The 13702-nt window shown below is 31.4% G+C and overlaps 2 protein-coding genes across 6 annotated transcripts in view; both read left to right on the forward strand.

Moving 5' to 3' along the window:
- The first annotated feature begins 2767 nt into the window (after positions 1–2767).
- LOC113554051 (protein jagunal) lies at positions 2768–4141 on the forward strand. Its single transcript, XM_026957723.1, has 4 exons — positions 2768–2982; positions 3177–3318; positions 3559–3777; positions 3847–4141. Exons 1-4 carry the CDS (start codon positions 2897–2899, stop codon positions 3976–3978), a joined length of 579 nt encoding a protein of 192 aa, XP_026813524.1. The 5' UTR covers positions 2768–2896; the 3' UTR covers positions 3979–4141.
- Positions 4142–6764: 2623 nt separating this feature from the next.
- The window catches only part of LOC113555171 (trithorax group protein osa-like), a 32610-nt gene continuing 25672 nt past the window's right edge, over positions 6765–13702 (forward strand). For 4 of the 5 annotated variants that reach the window (XM_026959523.2, XM_026959525.2, XM_026959527.2 and 1 more), the window contains exon 1: positions 6765–8212. In XM_026959523.2, the coding sequence (XP_026815324.1) occupies positions 7445–8212 (768 nt within the window). In that variant the 5' untranslated portion in view covers positions 6765–7444. The remainder of the gene's footprint in view (positions 8213–13702) is intronic. The other variant, XM_026959528.2, reaches the window with a different exon arrangement.

Below are 13702 nucleotides of genomic sequence, written 5' to 3' on the forward strand. Positions count from 1 at the left end.
CTAATTATTTATAGATTTCCGTTATCTTGTCTAAATAAATGTATATAAATATATAACAAATATTATAAACATACAAAATCTTGTTTATTTTAAAAGAATAATTATAAATATTGATGAATTTATTTTTAAATAAAATTAATAATCTGTTATAATAATTTAAATACTTTTATAATTATACATAATAAGGAAATAATGTTGAAATACGAGATAATCTACTTAAAATGTATTTATTGTGAATTGTGATGTAGGTACAATTACTTGAATCCAAAAATAAACAATGCACTCTTATCTTATGAGATCATTGGCATTTTAAAATTTATATTTTTAAAAGAGATAAACAATTTGTACCCTGGGGTACAATAACAATATGTGCTATTTTACAGTGACATTGAGATACTTATTTTTAACCATAAATATTTAGATATGATTTTTACTTATGTTTTTATAGTATCTTGAAAATTATTATTTATTAAATAATAATACATTTATATTTCAATAGTTCATAACAATATACTGCAAGCCCATACCTATGTATTAATTTAATTAAATGTAAAAATAAAATAAAATGTGTATGTATAACATAATAAAAAACATAAAGTAATTTAGACATTTAAGATTAATACTTTTTGTTATACCCGCATGTGTTGTCTCTGTCTCACTAATGTACATCATAGCTAAGTTGCGTTGGTTCAGTTGCTGAACTTCAGTAGAACACATTTTGTGATATTGTTAGCTTAGAGTAAATTTATCTATTATCAAAATGAAAGGTAAGAATATTATCTACTATCTATAAAATTTCATATGATTTTATTAACATTATTGACTATTGTTTTAAAGTAAGTTATAGCTATGTCCTATGTAAAATATTACAACTTTAAAATGTTCATAAAGTATACACTGTCAAAGATCAAACTTTAATAAAATATTCGATAAGTTGATAACACGACGTTTAATGAATTATAAGTATCTTGCAAACCTATTCCAAACTTATAATAGGCACTCACCTACTTTATAGTAAACAATTATTAATGGTTCTATTTTAACATTTTTAAAAAGGTTCACACCAGAATAAATTGTTAATTTACAAAGTTGCTATAAAACCAGTGTGGACTTATGGTATAATTGGTATCCAAATATCGGGCTCCGTTAAACCTTCAAACTTGAGAACTATTCAAGATTTTCAGTCATATGGACCTTTGTCAAATCGACTTCGCTCCATGATATATCAAACACGCCAATCTTCATAACTCATAACGATCTAAAAATCTCAATACTATCTCAATTATCCTCTTATTCTACTCAGAACTAATCCACAATAAAAGTCCACTCTCTTCCCGTGTAATTCCAGACAATTCAAAAGAAAATTAAAACAGTCTTAACCTAGATACCTGCAGCTTATTTGATCTGTTTGGTGGTACTATTTACTGATCACCGAGTACTTTTCCGACCTTTATATTCTCGTTATTTAATTTAATATAAAAATTACTTATTGTATATCAAATGTATAAATTGTAATTATGATTTTTAATTAAAAAAAAGGTTCACATATTTTGAATACTATATAAATATTAAGTAGATACTATTTAACTATTTATTTTGTATTTTATAAATTATCGTATTTAAAATCGTATATATTTATTTATAAAATGTTTAATTAAATATTTTTAACATTTTAACATTTTTAACCCTCATGATTTATGAACATTATTAATTATAATAAGCGTTTAAGTAGTACTATAGTCTACAACTAATAATATACCTACTAACTGGAATATATATATACCTATGTACAAACACTACAAATCAATAACATGATATTTTAACAATATAGGTACTTTTATTACTTTATTATCATCACTTATTATAGACTTTGGTCTTTGTTCTTACAAGTTACAGCTATAGAGTACATATTATGAACATAATCGCCAAGACGACAAGTACATGAGAACTCCCGGCCCCCTAGACAAAGTTGAGCCAGAATTCAACTCCTAAAGGCTATCAGGCAATGCTTAAAAGCAATTAGTTCAGCACATAAAAATATTTTAATAATCTGTCTCCTACATGGGTTCATAGGTATTTATATGATAAACATAACAGAAGAATTGATTGAAAATAAAAAAATAAAATATTAGGTACCTATAGTTAGAGTACTGGAGTATAACCATTTTAACATGTCAAACCAATATCTCTAAAAATTTAAATAGTTTCAATGTTTCAAATACAGTGAGTGCCAACGTTAATATTTTAAAATTAAAATTTGAAAATCGTGTCAGTGCTATTAAGCACTAGGATACCTAGTCAAATAGTCAATTATCATAGAATTAATAGATATCAGCTTGTGTGTAAATAATAAAAGTACGGTTTTTATTTACTAATAAATTGATATGTATTCTAATAAAAAAACTAAAAATCATTAAAATGTTTAAATATTCAAATTATTGACCAGGTAGTTCAAGTTCACGTTCAACTATAATAATTGTATGACCCTTAACTATAAGTGGTTCGAATGTTGTAGGCGCCAAAGCCAAACCATGCCAAATAACCAACATATACATGTCCACTTTAGTATAATGTACTCTAAAATCTAAGTAGCTTTGCCCAATGCTAGCACAAAAATAATTCTGTAAAATACGGGACTAAAATTAAATAAAAATTGTATAAAAAATGGTTTATAGTTATCACTAGCTACACTCTGATGCTAGCAAACAGCTGCTCATGCAAATTAAATTTAGGTTAAGAATTCGCTGTTATCACTAAGCAGTACCGATTACCCGACCACTTTGGCAGTTTTATTTTTGAGAATGTAGCTCAATGTATTTTGATATTTTATTTGTGTGAAAATTATTCTTATGTAACAGTTTTTTTACTTTTTAGTAAAACAGAACAAACCAATATAATGTCGTCAAAGGGCCCAACAATTGCTGGCTCGGACGGCTCAGATTTTTCTCATCGTCAAAAAGTTGCTGATCACTACAAAATCAGGTATTTTCTATTTACTGTATAAAAATATACATTTATTATATTCTAAAATCTGCATGAAAAATAGCACAAAATAATAGTTTAATACTAAACATAATATTTTCATATACTTCAATTAATCAATTTTGTTTTAAAAAATATTAAACTTTTTAATAAATTATTAAAAATATTTATTTAATAATTGATTTTAATTTTAGTGTACAAAACAAAAGTCGACTTAAATACTGTATACTATTTCACTATATTCTATTCTTTCTTATGGGTGCAAAATTATGCCCAGATGTTTTGGATAGATTGGATATATTTGTATTAGAAATTGAAGAACTTGAAATTCCTAAGGTAATAACATTAAAGAATGGAATAATTTCTTATCGAGTGTAATTTATAATATTGAATTATAAAAACTATTTATTATTATAATTTATAATACTGAATAATATAAACATTTTATATTTTAATTTATAATACTAAATAATAAAAACTATTTTATACAGTAATTTATAATATTATTGGTATACATCTTCATTTTCTGAGACACTTTTTTATTTATAAAAAGGTAAATATTATTTATTATTTCAGCCATTGTTTTGGGAATATTTATGGTGTTTGAGTTTACCAGCATCTTTTCTGGCATTACGTGCAATTAAGCATAATTGTATAAAAAATATTTCCTTTTACATAAAATGGATTATTTCATTCGGTGTTTTACCAGTAGTCTATGGCTTTTTTATTTATCTTCCAGAAGTTTATACTTTTATAACAAAAAGTCCCTCAACTGAATCTATTCAACTGTGGCGGGTAAGTATCATGCTATAGAATTAAACTAATAACTATTTATTTGTATTTACTATATTTTTTCAATTTCAGAACTTCCCTTATGGTATACTTTGGTATATATTTATTGCTATAGCAGTTCAAATTCACGGATTCTCAATATACTTTGCACTAAACTTGAAAAATGCATGGACGGCCAGGGGTACTGCTCAAAAGAAGAAATAAATGAGTTGCTTTAAAAATCATGGTGATCTGGGATAGTGTAAATACTATGGATTATAACTGTACAATATATATTTACAATTTTATGAATATGTAAACTATGAGAACTGCGTAATTGTTTTAATTAAACTGAATTAATATAGATAATTAACGGTATGAAAAAATATATTTTTGTAGTTTATTTGTGCTACATAAATTGTTTTCTTGTTGATTTAATATAAAATTTACAAGATTGAAAATTTGTACATTTTTTTATAACTTTATAAGTGATTTTGTTAATTATAAATACTGAAAATTATTTTTCACCCTATTTTATTCATTGATTTTTATACAATGGGCTGATAATTTATAGATTTTTATAATTAGTTTAAATTAATAGTTAAACATTTTCAAAGAGTTATCTAATCTATTTTGTTGTTTCATAAATTAAACATAAAATATTTTGTATAAATACAGGTTAGGCATATAACCTGTACAAATATTATGTAGATAAATAAATTATTGTTGTAAAACCATTCAGTTAATTAAATAATTAAAAATATTTTCTTTCAGTCAATATTTTTTTATTCAGTAAAAGTATTTTAAAACTAATATTCTATGTTTAATATTTATATAAACATAAAATATATGATATAACATAAACAATTCCTAATAATATTGAAAATAATAAATTATTTTTACTATTCAAAATGCCAAATGCACATTTTTACTTTCCTTATTTTTATACTATCTAAATAAAAACTGAAATTTGTTGGGATGAATTATTTCACATTTTTATTTTTACAAAAAAAAAAAATGTTAAGTTTTTAAATTAAAACAATATTGACTGTTAATAATATATGACAGTACTTACTACATTCATATACTATGAAATATAATGGATAATTTTATTTAAATTGAAAATACTTATAATAGGTTTATTAATAAACAATTTTAATATACAAGTGTGAAGTGAAGTATAGTTTAAATGGTATGGTTTAAAATTATTTGTATATTTCCATACACAAATGTTGAATTATTTGTAATAATTTTGTATTACAGACTTATAATTAATGTTGATTTGAAATTTGTGCTCATTTTTGGAAACATTCATTCAATAATCAATACTGATAATACGTAATATTGATTATTGTTTATAGTTAACACAAAATTAATTCACCATTGTATACTATTTTTATCATAATTATATCATTTATAATTGCCATTATCTATTATATTGTATTTTATTTTTATTCTTCGATTAGATTTATAAATTTTAATATCGTGTAACTTTGTAAGTAGTCTCTTCCTTCAAACAACGTAGTGTAAAGCATGTAAATAGATTGTCTAAGACGAGTACCGTGTATTTAGTGCGTACACAAGACTGCATTTTAATGAAAAAATTTAATATTGCGATTTAGGTACCTATTAATAAATATCAACTCATATCTGAGAAAACAATCATAATTTAAAATTATTTGTGATTGGAAAAAAGAGTACATACATTTTTTGGGTAAAAATTGTTTTATTGATATCTACGATCATTGATTATAAAAATATAAGATAAAATGAGAAAAATTTAAAGGGACGAGTAGTAACTACTCTTCTCGAACAAAATAATTATTGTCATTTTTACGTATAGGTAATTATTAATTATAGTTCAGATTATTGTCCTCGTGAATTAATTTCTCATAAAAAAAAAAAAATACTAAACAATTAATCATGTCATCAATATATTTTATTATTATACGTAATAAATATAATAATGTAATGTCTCGAGATGTTGGCCATCGAAGATTTCGAGAACAAATGGAAAAGACGGAAAAGAGAGATGTATAACTGCACGACAGGTATTCTGACGAAAATGTTCGTACAAAGCGTATATTATGTTTGATAGTTGTAATAACATAATGTGATGTGTAGACCTGTGCGGATTTTGTACGCCGGCAATGACGATAAAAATAATAATAACGAACGACGTTTGTCATCGTGTCGTTACAACTGGGGGAAAGGAGTGAAAACATTTCAGTCGTCTAATAAAAAAATGGCAACAGCACTCGGGGAACGCGCCTGCCGTTGCGACAAGCATGTAACGTCATTACTCGCACGACGACAGCGATATTGCAATGCTTGTGCGTGTGGTCGGTCGTAAGAGGTGCAAAAACGCGGCGGCGCGAAAACAAACGAACGAGCCCAAAAAAAAACGTGAAGACGCGGGCGACCGACCGACCGTTGGAACAGCCAACCGCCGCCGCACGTACGTTTGAAAAGTATAATATAATATAGTAATAATATTATATCGTTCGTGACCGGCGTCGTCGTCGTGGCCACCCACAGCCGCGTCAACGAGGCGTTGATGGCGGTTGTCGTCGGGTAGATAGCGCGCGTCTTATTGGCCGGCGGAAAATCGTTTTTATCGACGCGCGCTAAAAAATGGAATAAAAAATCGTAAAACGGCGGGCGGGTGAAACAATGACAATCGGCGTGGCCGGGAAAATCGTAGTTTTTCGGGACGCGCAACGTGTCGGGTCGGGACGGGCTCGAACAACGTTGTTTGCTGGCGGTGCCTCGAGCAGAAATAATAACATTTTAGTGTTAAACCATTAAAATTTATTATTTTACTACGCACGTTAAAGCGAGAATACGTAGCTAAACAAAAATTGTCGATGTTTAGGCCGGCGGCAGCAGCACCGTCGAGCGGCGGCGTCGTTTCTCCCGTTATTACAGAGTGGCCACGGGACGCGCGCGTGAAGCCGGGCCGAGCGTACACACTGTACGGCCGCCGTACATTTTTGTTCCGTTCAGAGTCTACGGGAGATAATCGGTGAGTGTGCGCGGCGTATTACTCGACCGAAATTTATTGGAAAAAGGGTATTGCATATACACACACGGGCACGTATGATTTTCTAGTGTTGTTATTATTTTTCGTATACGAATTACGTGTGCTGTGCGCGGTCGACCGTGTGCGTGTACGCGATTGTCGTTGTGCCGTGTGTTGCGTTAATATTTTCCTCGTCCGCAGCCGAATCGAATTACTGTAGATTTCGTTTTCTCCGTTCGTGGCGTCCGTGTGCCGCCGCCGATACCCCGGGATAGGATATTCGTCCGAGAGGTGCGTCGTAACCTTTTGCCGTCCTAACCTCGTTTCGCGTTACTCGCCCGTTGTCCTCGCAGTCGTTTTTGTCGTCGTCGTCGTTTTTGCTGTCGTCGTTCGTTTCCCGTTGACGAACCGCCGCCGCCGCGCACACGCAGTGCCAACGAACGAGCCATGTCCGATGCCGGTGCGGACACCGACGTGCACGGACGCAGCGGACACGTTAAGTGGTAATTATGTACGCTGCGCCATTGCTATGTTCAATATTCGGTTTGCCGAGTGCGAACGGCGCGGGCATAACGTAGCTGATTCGTGTTATTATGTACTACGCTGGCGTTGACGGGTGGCGGCGGCGGGGTGTTGGCAAACGTTCTGCTGCCTGTAACGTCGTCTAACATGGCTGCTACGCACGCTGAAAACCAGCCGGGCGGCGACGTGAACAATCGCGACCAAGATAGGCCGCTGGACGTGCCCGGTTTCCAGAACGGCAGCCACGAGCGCAGGGCGCCAATGAGCGGCAGCGGCCTGATGGCGCCGGAATCGCCGAAAGGTAAGCAGCAACAACAACAGCAGCAGGTGCCGACCAACCACCACAATTACGATGGAATGAGCAGTGGCAATGGTGGTGGACCGCTGTACGGCCGGCCGGAGCACGGTGACCAGCCGACTAGTGATGGTGACATGCCTAAAACTAATAATTTCGAACAAACGCCGCCTGACAAGGATGGCTATCCGCCACCTCCTCCTGGTGGCTATCGCAACAGTTTTAGTCATCATCAGCCACCTCCTGAACAGCACCATGCCAATAGCAATACCGAACCTAACAGTTTTAGTCAGTTCAGGCATGCTTACCCCAAACCAATGATGCGGGTGCCTGGACCGCCGGGAGCTATGTTTCCCCAGCGGCAATACTTGTCTGGCCAGAGTATATCTCAGCCGACAGGACCTACACCCACGCTCAATCAGCTGCTGCAGTCGTCAAATCCGGCGACACGATATCAAAATAATTACGGCAATGAATATCCCAAACCTGATGGTTCTCAACCGCCGCCGGTTCAAAACCAACAACAGCAACATTACAACCAAAATTGGCCACCACCAAGACATAACATGCCACCTTTTCCTCCTCAACACGGCATGCCTTATAGAAATATGCCACCATCGGTCAGTTGTTTTTTAATTATTTGTAACTAGTAACTGCTGAGAAATAAGCTTAGATTAGAGTAGGAAATAAGTATAAATATTTCCTTACTCTAATCCATGTTGATTTCCAGGATTCTAAATAAAATATCGTTTAGTATTTACTTCATAAATATCAACGAATATTATGTTATTCAATATTTTAGAGAGGTTGACTACTAAATTACTTGTTACTCCAGTCGTACATAGCAGTTAGGTGTTTCTTTCCTTAAAATCCATAGTTCAATTTTACTGTAGTCTGAAAATATTAAATAAAAGCAGCCCTTCCTGTTTTACATTTTTCCTGACTTATTAATTTTACCCAATATCTATGTAATATTGTAGTTTGAATGATAATTAAACTGTTTTATATCTAACATGTTTAATTAATCGACATAAATCTAATTTAACTAGTAGGTATCTACTGTTTGAATAATATTATAGGTACTTTTCTTTTTTAGGCATTTAATTATTTATTTTTAATCTTGGATCAAATTACTGAAATATTTAAAGTACAAATACATTTTATTATGTAATAATTGTATATTTTGATAGGGATTATATTATTTAATTGTAATATTCATTTAAAAATTGCTTTAGGAACTCCTTTGAGCCACTAAATATTTTTCTACAGGTATATTATCTAATATACTTTTTAGTATGCGTTTAATGCTAATCCGAAAGTACTTAATTTAGCATGTTCATATTTTTATTATTGCTAACCTATGATTCCAATACCCATAGTATCAGTTATTTTGATTATATTACATGAATTATCAAAAATATTATACAATTACTCATTTCTTGACATAAAATATGTCATAAATATTTAATTTAATGTAGTAATTAAATTTATTACAAAGTACTAAGAGTAGGTACCAATAATATTTATATTAATCTCTAAAATATTTTAACAATTTTATTTTGTGTAGTTTTTAAAACAACAATTACTTAATGAATTAATTATTGAAGAGGAACATTACTTACCAATATAATTTTGACAGCCAGATAACTAGGTTAATAATTCATAAACTGAATTCAATTAAATTGTTGTTTTGCTTATATAATTTAATAATTATGTAAGTAATGTGTGTTTTTATGATTTATGATTGTTGTAATTTTTTCTTCACGTCTATGAAATGACGATCAGATATAATTCTAAGCATATAGGTAAGTAGAAAAAAAGTCTGTGTGTTTAAATAATACGATTTCTTAAGGTTTTTAACTAGATAAAACAGTTATGTTTCCAATTTGATAATATTTCTTTATTTTGTAAATAATTTTTAATACCAGTAGGATTTTATAATTTCCATCATATAAAATAAGAATTTAATATATTAACAGTCAGAAAATCTAATTAAATAATGTAATTTAGGTTATTTTATTGTAAAAGTTTTAAACAACGGGGTTTTGAAGCTTTTCTATGCAATACACGACTGTATATTTCTAGATATTTTATAAATTCTGTATACTTTAGGTACCCCAGGCATTAATATCGAACGCTTTTAAAATTAAGAGTCAAATCCCTTAAAGCTATACATAATAATTATCGTTTCATTTACCAATTCGTCGAAACGTTGTGATTAAGAAAAGTACGATCCATATCGTTGTCTGTAATAAAAGCACTTAAAACTGTAATACTCCGATTGGTTTATCGAGAGTAGACTGTGTTAAAAATGTACATAGTAGGTAACTCGTACTCCGGATTTTTTAATTATTGAAAAACTTGTTAACGTTTCAAGAAACGATAAAAACAAATTGAAAAAAGTATGTATTCGAAAATAAGACTTATAAATATGTCAATGATTGTTTACTAAACCATATGCACACACTAATACACTATTATAATTGTTTTTCTTTTAAATTGTATTATATCGATTGTGCGTGATCAAAAACAGTGCAATATAAAATATAAAGAGAGCTCCGATCTAAACACGTTGAATAAATAATAAAAAGCTCTGATAATACGAAAACCACTCGTTTCAAAGACTTTAAGATCTATTATTTTCGGATGGATTAAAAAAAAAAATACTCTTATTGCTTCGTTCAGAATCTAAAAGAACAAAAACGAATAAGTGGTAATCGTTCGAATGGGGACAATCGTTTTCATAACGTTTTACATTAATGCGTATTATTATTAATTTTTTCCTCGTAAAATTCGATACGTTCTCCATCGGGTCTCGAATTTTGCCGCAGTGTCCGAGGTGACGCGTTCCGTCGTGTCACTTATAATAATAATAATATCGGCATCGCGTGGGGCTCTCGTCGTCGTCTGTCGAATCAATTTGCCACATGGGTAGAGTCGCGTTGTTTTGCTGGCAAGTCGGTTATACGATACGCGTACAGGCCGCGGTACGTTCGACTGCAATACGGGATAATAATATAATTTTACGCGGCAATTATCCATCGTGTGTGGTGTGTACACGCACATACTACAATATTGTAATATGTTATATACCTTTATTATGCATCTGTATTATTTTATTAATCATTATTATACATTTGTACTTAGTACTATAACGTCGTATGTGCTCTAGATCGTCGTGTCTGTATGTCTCCTCTGTGTATTATAACAATAATAAAATGCATCTGAGTAATTGATTATAATAATAATAATAATAGTAATAATATCAAACACGTAAAGAGATAACAGTGAAAAAAACCGGCATGTGCATGTGTTTAATATAAAATCGTTTTCACCGTTCTTCGGATATTTGATAACCGGCTATGAACGATCGTGTCGAGTGTGTTTGCGCGCGCACGCGCGTATGTGTAAATAACCGCGCGATAATAATTTCACGATCCGTCCGTCCGCCACGGCGTGCGCTGTACCTGTGCCGATGGAACGAAGAGAGAAATACTAAATTCGTTATTAATATTAATTGAGTACGATAATAATACGAATATTACGACGACAACTACCACTGCCGCGGGGATCGCAGCCGGTGGAAGTATAAAATTTATAATAATAACATAATATTGTATTAACAATAATATTAATAAGCGGTGCCGAGCGCGATAACGATGATTATTTATTCCGTTGTATTATGTATTAATAATGTTTAGTCGTGGCGGCGGCATTTCCACGTTACTCCCTCCACCCTGCCACTCGCCGCTCGTCATCGCGTCTCGGTTTTTTTACGACAAAAATCGCCGCCGTATACATCTCATCCATAATTATATATATAATACGTGAGCGTCAGTGATTGTGTGTGTTTGTTCTGTTATATAATATACCATTATAATGGTGCGTGTGGTATACATATTTTTAAGAATTAAAGACGCATTTATTGGACAGTAATTGATTCATTCATTAGCCGATCGGCGGAATGCGCCCAAATATTTATTTTTAGCGACACCGTTCGTGTCTCCGCCTCCACCCGATAATCGTTGCGTTAATTTATATAAACGTCTGCTGCGGCGGCGGGTACACTATTGTCATTATTATTTATATTTTACTACCACTGCACACACACACACTCACACTTTAATATTTCTCATATCACTGTGTGTGTGTGTGTGTATCCTGTTGCAAGTCGTGTATTTTCACATGAATATTTCTCACCGTGACCCGTTGTATGTGTGTCTTAACTACTCTTAAATGAAATCCATTGTTGGCGCCGTGTTTGTTTCATTTTGTTACATTTATCGACGCGTTCCGAAACTACGGGAAAATCGGCGATTGTGTTTTTGAACACGAGCTCGGGGACATATTAAATAGTAATATAAATAAATAGTATAGTATCTGAAAAAAAATTATCATAAAGCGCGCGCCGGGGCCTCTCCTCTACGGGTCGGCGTCAATGGGTTTTCTTTTAAGAAAAAATAAATACATTTTTTATTATTTTTTTATCCCCGTTTTTTCTGTTTCTCTCGCTCGCTCCGGAGTAGTTTTGTGTACGCGGGCTTTGTTGGAAACGAGCTGTAGCTTCGCAACCAGCGGCGGCGGCGGCATTCACTTCGTTACGTTTTCCTATCGCGCGCGGCAGCTGCGTGTTGGGTAGAATGTATATATTATGTTGTATGGTGTGCGTGCGTTATATATATATATATAATATGTATATTATATATGTTATTCCTAGTGAACGGCGCTCGCTTGACGCCACGCCCACAGTCCCGCCGCGTTGCCACGTTGTGCACCGGTGCCGCGTTTGCGTTATATAATGACACTACGGCTGCCCGAATGGCAACCTTGACGAGAAGAAAAATCGTATCATGGGGCCACCGCGTTGCGCCGGGAAATTTTCCTCTTTTCTCATTTCTTATCTCGTATATATACTTTTTTTTTTTAATACATATTTCAAGCAAAAAACCGTTTTCCAACAACTTTTTCGTTTTCCGACAGACACAACCTAATATTATTTTTTACAACAAAAAAATTTCATTATTATTTTTATTGGTGACGAATAATTTTCAAAACCTCATAGACGCCGACTATAGGAAATAATTTATTTTTAAGTTATCTATATATAATTAAAATGTTCCAACAATTTTAATTTACTCAAGTTGTTACAATAAAAAATGTTTCAATAACATGTTAGGTGAGTACTCGACGAATTTATTTTAATTCTATATTAAAATACTAAATTTGATTGTACGTAAAATATTGTTTGAAAGTTTAAATATTTAAAAACGTTGTGCTCTGGTTGCATAAACATTTCAATCAATAATTTTTCCCTTTAACATGGTGTAGTGGTCGACAATTAGGCCATTACATTTTAGTGAATCATTAAATTAATCAATTGATTATACGGGATTAAAATGTTTGACTATTTGTATTTATTTAGGCTATTGAGGGGTAATAATTTTTACATAAAAAACTATTTATAATTTCTTGACCTCGATATACAAAAATGTACGTTTTTTCATAGTGTAATTAATTCAAGATGGGTATATTTTTTAAATTAATTAACAAGTAACGTGTTTTTGAATTCAGAAGGTATACAGTAATTTTTATTAATTCCACGAACTATGTGTTTAAATGTAATTAATTAATTTTGATACGTACTATGATTCATGTATGCATTTTTTCAAATTATATTATGTCCATCGTTCCTGAGAAGGTTAATTAATTACCATGGTAGCATAATCTGAAATATAGGTAATATTAACTGTAATATATTTTAAAGATCAGGTGTGTAGTGGTAGTTTACGTATTAAAATATTTTTTTATATCTAATAATTTAACTGAAAATATATTAATGTTTTCAGAAATATTATAACTGGAAAATATCAAATTGTATAAGCGACAGTGATTTAGATAATCAATAATATTAAATTGTTTTTAAAAGAAATTCCAAAGAGAAAATTACGCTTAATATATTATTTAATATCTGTAAATTATACCTAATCACTGTTAATAAAATATTTAGGATAGCATGTATAATTTTTTTCTTATTATTTATTATTAAATATTTTAAAATATATGTCATGTAATATCATACAGAATCAGATTAAAAAATTCCATTGACCTGA

The sequence above is a fragment of the Rhopalosiphum maidis genome, chromosome 1 (genome assembly GCF_003676215.2).
Source record: "Rhopalosiphum maidis isolate BTI-1 chromosome 1, ASM367621v3, whole genome shotgun sequence".
NCBI lineage: Eukaryota > Metazoa > Arthropoda > Insecta > Hemiptera > Aphididae > Rhopalosiphum > Rhopalosiphum maidis.

What these genes read in the sequence shown, in the direction of transcription:
- LOC113554051 (XM_026957723.1), top strand. Translation starts at nt 2,897, where the DNA reads ATGTCGTCAAAGGGCCCAACAATTGCTGGCTCGGACGGCTCAGATTTT. An exon ending in AAGAACTTGAAATTCCTAAG is followed by an intron (nt 3,319 to 3,558) that starts GTAATAACATTA and finishes TTATTATTTCAG; the next exon opens with CCATTGTTTTGGGAATATTT. An exon ending in AATCTATTCAACTGTGGCGG is followed by an intron (nt 3,778 to 3,846) that starts GTAAGTATCATG and finishes TTTCAATTTCAG; the next exon opens with AACTTCCCTTATGGTATACT.